This window comes from Petaurus breviceps, unplaced genomic scaffold (assembly GCF_028583685.1).
Source record: "Petaurus breviceps papuanus isolate PSGF00001 unplaced genomic scaffold, PetGlider_PUasm1.0 90763, whole genome shotgun sequence".
Classification (NCBI taxonomy): Eukaryota; Metazoa; Chordata; class Mammalia; order Diprotodontia; family Petauridae; genus Petaurus; species Petaurus breviceps.
In genome coordinates this window covers 9,252,361-9,260,011 of record NW_027187340.1, presented here as the reverse complement: position 1 = coordinate 9,260,011, position 7,651 = coordinate 9,252,361, and the positions used below count along the sequence as shown (strand labels likewise).

The 7,651-nt window shown below is 37.5% G+C and overlaps 1 protein-coding gene across 1 annotated transcript; it reads left to right on the top strand.

The window, feature by feature from the left end:
* Nucleotides 1-837: 837 nt before the first annotated feature.
* On the top strand, nt 838-1,308 carry LOC138146605 (small ribosomal subunit protein eS17-like). The gene has a single exon (XM_069068612.1). The coding sequence runs from the start codon at nt 860-862 to the stop codon at nt 1,265-1,267; it is 408 nt and encodes a 135-aa protein (XP_068924713.1). The 5' UTR covers nt 838-859; the 3' UTR covers nt 1,268-1,308.
* Nucleotides 1,309-7,651: the final 6,343 nt, after the last annotated feature.

Genomic DNA, 7,651 nt, shown 5'->3' with positions numbered 1-7,651 from the left:
TATGATTAAAGTATATTTTCATCATGATGGCAAATTTTCACTTATGTTAAAGGCATTTAGTTTACTTTAGAGGGAAAAATGTCTTCCCTGACAATCAATACTATCTACAAAACAATACTGAATTTCCAGGGAGAAATTATTATTCTCCACACAGATGTCAAAGTGACATTCCTTAAAGCTGAGATGGGACCATGTTAGTCTCCTGTTCAAAAAAATTCTAGTAACTCCACATTCCACCTTGGATGAAATAAAAACTTCTCTTTTTGACATTTAAAGCCCATTCCAACCTGTTTGCAACATATAATTCCAGACATATGACACATTAATCATCAGCATATATGCACTATGCAGTCCAGTCTGTTCATGTGCAATATTCTATCTCCCAGCCTTTACTGAACTTCTCCCCCTTACCTGGCATATATTCCCTCTTCTTAGAGGGAACACTACATCTTAGAATCCCTAGCTTCCTTTGAAAGTCACTTCCTTCAAGACACCTTTCCTTATATCCCATTATCAAATTTCAAAATACATATAAGGCAAATAAAAGAATAAAAACTAATGGGTTGTAAATATGTGATGCTATGATATTAATATTTTTCAAGTACATCCAGAAGCAAAAAGATAAAATAACTCCCTCACACACACACACACACACACACACACACACACACACACATACACATGCACATACACATATCTCTCAATTTCCTATTCACATGCCTCTTTACAGAATGTATATTGGTAAATTCAAAGACAATCTAATGAATGGGTTCTGGAACAGTCTTTGAAATTACCAAAACTATAGAAACAATTGCTATTATAAAATAACAGAATAGTCCCTTCACCCTCCGGAGCCAACATGGGTCGCGTTCGGACCAAGACCCTGAAGAAGGCAGCGCGAGTCATCATTGAAAAGTACTACACCCGCCCAGGCAATGACTTCCACACCAACAAGCGTGTGTGCGAGGAGATCGCCATCATCCCCAGCAAGAAGCTCCGCAACAAGATCGCGGGATATGTTACTCATCTGATGAAGGGGATCCAGAGAGGCCCTGCGAGAGGTATCTCCATCAAACTGCAGGAAGAAGAAAGAGAAAGGAGGGATAACTACGTCCCTGAGGTCTCTGCTTTGGATCAGGAAATCATTGAAGTGGACCCTGATAGCAAAGAAATGTTGAAACTCCTGGACTTTGGTAGTTTGTCCAATCTGCAAGTTACCCAGCCCACAGTTGGGATGAACTTCAAAACACCAAGAGGAGCTGTTTAATATTTACTTTTGCCTTCTTTCCAATAAACTTGAGAACTCCCCCCAAAAAAAAAATTAAATAACAGAAAAAATTGACTTAGCCTTCATGCACAATACCCTTCTAGACCAGCTTCTCCCTCTCTTAGTCTCAAACAGCTTATAGCATAGTGCTTAGTACATAGTAGGAATACATGTTAAATCAAATTAATACATGTTAAATTATTGATTTAGTGATGACTCTACTAGACATTCTTTCTTGAGGTCATTCCTAATTCTTTGAATTACTAGTGCTCCTTCCCCAAAAATAGCATTATTTTTAAAAAATTTACTTTGTATAAATTTATTTACATATATTTATATGTGTATATGATAACTCTTCCAAAAGAACAAAAACTGATACCAGCTGGGTAAAATTGAGCAAGTTATTTAATTTTTATCTGCCTTAATTTCCTCTTCTGTAAAGATGAAAAAAGAGAATATTTCACTATTGTCTTTGTATGTCCAGCATCAAGTTCAGTGCTTAAAACATAGTAGGTGCTTAATAAATGCATTTTGATTTATTGATTTTCTTAGCTAAATAGATATCCTTAATTTTTAACAATGCCTCTAAATTAGTATAACCATTCTGAAAAGTAATTTAATTTTTTTAAAGCAATTGGGTTAAGTAACTTGCTCAAGGTTACATGGCCAGGTGTTTCTGGGTGGGTGCTAAGTGTCTGAGCCTGGATTCGATCCCAGGTCATCCCAACTCTGGGGCCAGTGCTCTTACTCACTGTGCTACCTGGCCAACCCTAATTTAATTTTCCTAATGACATACACAATGACTACAACAATGTAAAGAGAAAGAGTAATACACTCAGAAAAAATATCAAGTGAATTCTGAAAAATTATAAAGATCAAGCAGAGACCAAAAGAAAAGATATAAGAAGACATTCCCATCCCACCCCTTTGTAGGATTCAAAACATTGTATGTTGTACATCTTTTTGGACTTTTTCATTGTCTTGATCAGTTGTACTGATTTTTTCCTCTTTTTTAATCTTAAAAATATTATTTGTTATGTGAGATGGTTCTCTGGGAGGGAAAAAGAGAGGGATGCTGAGGGAGTGTCTGGTGATGTAAAAAAAAATCAATGAAATGAAGTGGTTAAAATGTCCATTGCCTTTTATGCAGATTCTACTACTAGGCTACATCTAATGAAGTAATTGACAAAAAGAAAGTCTTCATATAACACCAAAATATTAATAGCAGCACTTTCATGGTAACAAAGACATGAAAACAGAGTGGATGCCCATCACTTGGGGAGAGGCTAAATAAATTATCATACATGAATGTGATGAAATATTACTACACTATACTATAAGAAATTATATATATATATGATGAATATAGAGATGTATGGAAAAATTTACATGTATTTATGCAACATAAAGCAACAAAGTCAAGAAAACCACACACACAATGACTATAACAATATAAATGGAAAGAATAACAACCACAAATAATCTTTTTAAAAAATATAACACCAATGTGAAAGTCACATGGCAGCTATGAATATGCTGGTGTAGTTGTGAATCACAAAATGTAACAGGCTCTCCACATGGAGAATAAAACCAAAGCATTTATTAAAATACCAGAAAGCCAAATTCATCATAGTAACCATGAAGTTGGTACACATAACCAATGCAGTGAACACCCACATTCCCAAACCTTCCCTCTGTCAGACCTTCAAAACAAAACAGACTCCCTTAAGCAAGAATGCCCCTCTCTCACCCACACTAGTTGTTCAGCCTCCATGCTGCTTGCTCCAGCAGTTCTGGCTCTCTCTTAGCTGGTGCTCAGCTTTTATTCTGGTAATTAGCTCCTCCCTATTCCACCCCTTCCTGTTGCATCAGCAAGTTCCTCTCACTGTGGGATTCACAAGTTCTGCTTCTTAACAAAGACTTGATATAATTAAGGGCAAGGCTCAACTAAAAAAGGCGCTGAGTACTTGTTTGCTTGCCATTGCTAGGGGAAGGAAAGATCTTCAAATCCCCATTACCATTACATTCATACCCAAGATCTTTCATGTCCCTTACATAGGTCAATGGGAGTTTAGGGGTGACTGGTGTCAACAGAACTCTCCAGCAACATAACAGGGATAGCACACAATAAAAACAGAAAACAATATTTTAGGGTGGGGCTTGAGCATAAGCTCCTCATCATTCCCCCTTGAAAAAAATGGGACCCCAAAATCTTGGGGTAAGGGGCAAAGGTCTCCTCTTCCATGGCTACTTGCTGCTGAAATTGGATGTAGAGCTGCCCCTGTCCCAAGAGGTCTCATTTGAGAGGTCAGTTCTTTAGCTAGCATTCAGAATGGTCGATGCCAGGTCCAGGGGTGACACATCACAGCTGTGGAGAGGGGGTGACATCCACCTTAAGTGATCAGGTATCTACAGGTGGAGAGTACCAAGCCTAAAGGAAACAAATCCAGCAAAAGAGGTGAAAAGACAAAAAGCCAATAAGAAACAAGGAGACAATAACCAGAAAGAGAGTAGACATAGATAGGGTCAGTCATGCTTCTTAAATCCATGAGTCCACTATTGTAGCCTCACTCATGGTAGAATATATGAATTAAGGATACAATTTTGTAATCATCTTCTCCTGAATAAACAATAGTTACAGCGTTGTCCTTCCCATGTGCTATAATCTCTGTAGCCTTTGGAACATCATCTGGTTTCCATTTTACCCATACTTTAGCTCCCAATTTTATTCTATCAGTAGAACCAAATCCTTCAGTTCCTCTGATAGTTATTTTCGGGTCAGTTTTTACAAGTGGTGTTGTTTCACAAGGAATGATAATTACTTGAACTATTCTACCATTTTTACAAAACTGTATGGGTTCTTCACCTAAATTATGGATTGTTACAATAACTTTTCCTTGATAATAGAATCTATTACTCCAGCCATTACATGTATTACTAGAGCTGCTAATTCTGATTTAGGTAAAATCTGTCCAAAATGATTTTTAGGGATTTTTATGCATATTCCAGTAGAGATTTTTCTTATTTCTTTTCTATCCAACCAAAAGTCCTCTAAACAATGCAAATTTTATCCTGCTGACTACACCATAAATGTAAAGCCAAGCACAAGCAGCTTTCTAGAGGACTGCTGCTGTGAACAGCTTTAAGGTTCTTATTACATAGTATAATGAACTTTCTATTTATTCAGCAATAAATTAAAGCAAAATATTCACAAATCAAAGTACAGTGCTCACAATGTTATAACATAATAATTTATCACTAAAGTGGACACATAGTATTTACCAAAGTGGCCACATAGTTTTAAACAAAAGATATTCAGTAAGTCCTTAGCTCAATCATCCTTAAGGAGCAGAACTCATTAAGGCACACGAAGTACAAGGTCAAAGTTCTCCAACCCTAGGTCATAGTAAATCATGATTTCAGTTATCATTAAGTACCCAAGAAGAGTACTTCATCTTGTTCAAGTACTTGTTCAAGAGTACTTCATCAAGTTCATCTTGACTCGAGGCTGGCTTCCAGATTCCATGGTTCCTCTTCCATAGGTACAGCTCCTGCCTGAATCTACCCAACTGTCACCTGGGTTCAAAGGTAGGGAGCTCCCAGAAACTTGTTGAGCTCCTCATCCAGTTTCTCGTTCAGTTCTTCATCCAGTTCCCATTCCATATTGAAGCTCACGTGTCCAGTCCACCTCAAGTCCTTCACAGTTTCTCTTTGTGAGGAGACAAAACTTAACAGAGCCAAAACAATATTAATACACATTGCAGTTATGATCATCAATTCACTATCTGCCTGTGAAATCAACACAGACCCACAAAGACTGAGAACTCAACACAAACCATCAGTATAGTCCAGGGCCTCTGAAACCCTCCTCTAGGACTTCTGTAAACAAACAACAAGAAAATACTCTTTCAGAGCTTCCAGTAAAGCCCCAGGGCTTCTGTACAAAGTATTACAAACATAAATCAACACAGACAGAACAGACAGAGTGCTGTGATACAACAAGTTTTCTCCTTCTCAACTCTGCCACCACAAATGTTCTCTTCTCAGTTCTCTTTCCCACCTTAGGCTTCTCCTTATATATGGTCATTAGTTCCTCCCTGTTCCACCCCTTCCTGTTGCATAAGCAACAGGGCTTCACAAGTTATGGGGTTCACAAGTTGTGGGGTTCACAAGTTTTGTAAAGACTTGTTATAATCATGGGCAAGGCTTAATAGAAACTTGAACTGAAACAAGGTGTGAAATTAAATAGCTGAAACAAGGCATTAAGTACTCCTTTGCTTGCCATTACAAAAAAATCACATTGTAAAATTGTAAAGAATAAGTTTGGTCCAAAATAAGAAGTGTGAGAAGAAATGTTCCCCTGATACCTTGTAGAAGTGGTGGTATATTGGTGTATGATATTGTAGTATAACATCAGATGTTTTTCTGTGTACTGATAGAATCTGTTGTACTTTTTCCCTTCTTTCTTTTTTTTAGAAAATCTATTACAGAAAAATGATATAACAAATATAATATAAACTTCTCAATTTGACATTTAAAACTTATTTGTTACAACTATTTTTTTTAACAATTTAGGGCAGCTAGGTGGTTCAACACTGAAGCTGGAGTTACTAAGACTTAAGTTCAAATCCAGACTCAAATTGTCCTAATACCCATTTCAGATTTGAGACCCTGCCAAAAGGGAACAAGTTTTAAATGTTTTTACATAACTGGAAAGTCTTTGAGTAAGGGTGTGATGACCAATGGTATAGCTGTCATGCAGTCTGCATAAGTTTAAAGAAGTACATCACCAGGAGGTTTGTGAGCAGAGATAACAGTGGCAGGGTGGCATAATTTAACACTATGTACTGTCATTGTGTTACCTTTCCAATGAGCAAAGCAAGGAGCCCCCTACCAGAGAAATCAATGTCCATTCAGACACTCTCCCAACAAATGAAATCAAAAGAAAATATATTATTGCTAAATCAAATTGATGCTATCCTTACAGATAAGGGGTGAAAGGTTATAGATGTAATTATTATTTCTAAATCAGTTGGTTGTGTGAAGTCTGATAATAAAGTGGTTAAGGTAAGGGGAAATACAAACACCAAATTAGAAAAAAAATCAAACTTAGAAAGCACATGCTTTCTTCTACAGAGGCAGATGATTATAACAGCTCCAACCCATAACAACTCAAAGGTTCTCCTTGGAAAAGTGAGTAAAGAAATTTCTTGAGCTGATTTTCTCATGTACCCAAGTGAAATAAGATACCATTTCATGAGATTCTTGGCAATCTCATCTGTCACTGTTCATAGTGGACATAACTACAACTCTCATTTCCATAATGTTTAAAGTTTATAAAGCAGTTTGCTCACATCATCCAAAAAGCAGGCCATGTATGAGTTATTATCCTGATTTTACAAATTAGGAACCTCAGTCTCAAAGAGGTAAAGCAGCTTCCCCCATGTAATTCAACTAAGAAGTCTCAGAGCCAGGATTTGAAGCCTATTCCCCTGATTCCAAGAACCATACTCTCACTACAACAGACAGACTACTATGGAGGGAACCAAAGCAAGCTTATTTGCTGCAGAAGATAACTGTTGCAAAGGATAAAGGAAAGAAATTCAATGAAAGACCTTACAAAATCCTGGAAATTAAATTGACATACAGGGGGTGGAGCCAAGATGATGGTGTATAAGCAGCAACTCAGCTAAACTCTCCCAACATTCCTCTCCAAAATAACTTTAAAATATTTCTTCAAATAAAATTCTGAAGTAGCAGAGCCAACAAAATGTTAGAGTGAGACATTCCAGCTAAAGGCAGCTTAGATCAACAGAAAAGATCTGTGATACCTGGGTGGGGGTCTACCAGAATAAAGTGGTAGTGGTAATAGACTTGGGAGTTGGCTGCCACAGGAACAGTGGCAACCACAGCTTTGGAAACTCTCATTCCAGAGAGTAAGGGTAGTGGACCACTGGTCAGAAAGAGATCAGAGGGGACCCTTTTTTGGCACTGGGTACAGATGGCACTGATTGACAACTCTATTGCCCATATAAAGTTCTGGAATGCAATTCCAGTATGGAAAAAAACAGTATATAGTTGGTCAAAAGAAAGCAAGGACCCTTCCTGGGTAGAGACCAGAGCACAGACCAGAATAGCAGTGAGCACACCTCTCCTCACATCACACCACCTTGTAAATACTGAAAACTTGGAGACGCTCCCAAACTAGCTCTGAAAACAGCAGCATGAAAAAGCCTGAAGGTTTAGATAGTGCCTCCCCACTCTCCTGGGTGAGAAAAGCCCAAATTTAATATAAAGTTCAAAGTCAAGATATAGGCTGGGGAAATAAGCAAACAAAAACAAAAAGAATATGACCATAAAAAGATATCATATTAGCAGAAAGGC

What these genes read in the sequence shown, in the direction of transcription:
- LOC138146605 (XM_069068612.1), top strand. Translation starts at nt 860, where the DNA reads ATGGGTCGCGTTCGGACCAAGACCCTGAAGAAGGCAGCGCGAGTCATC.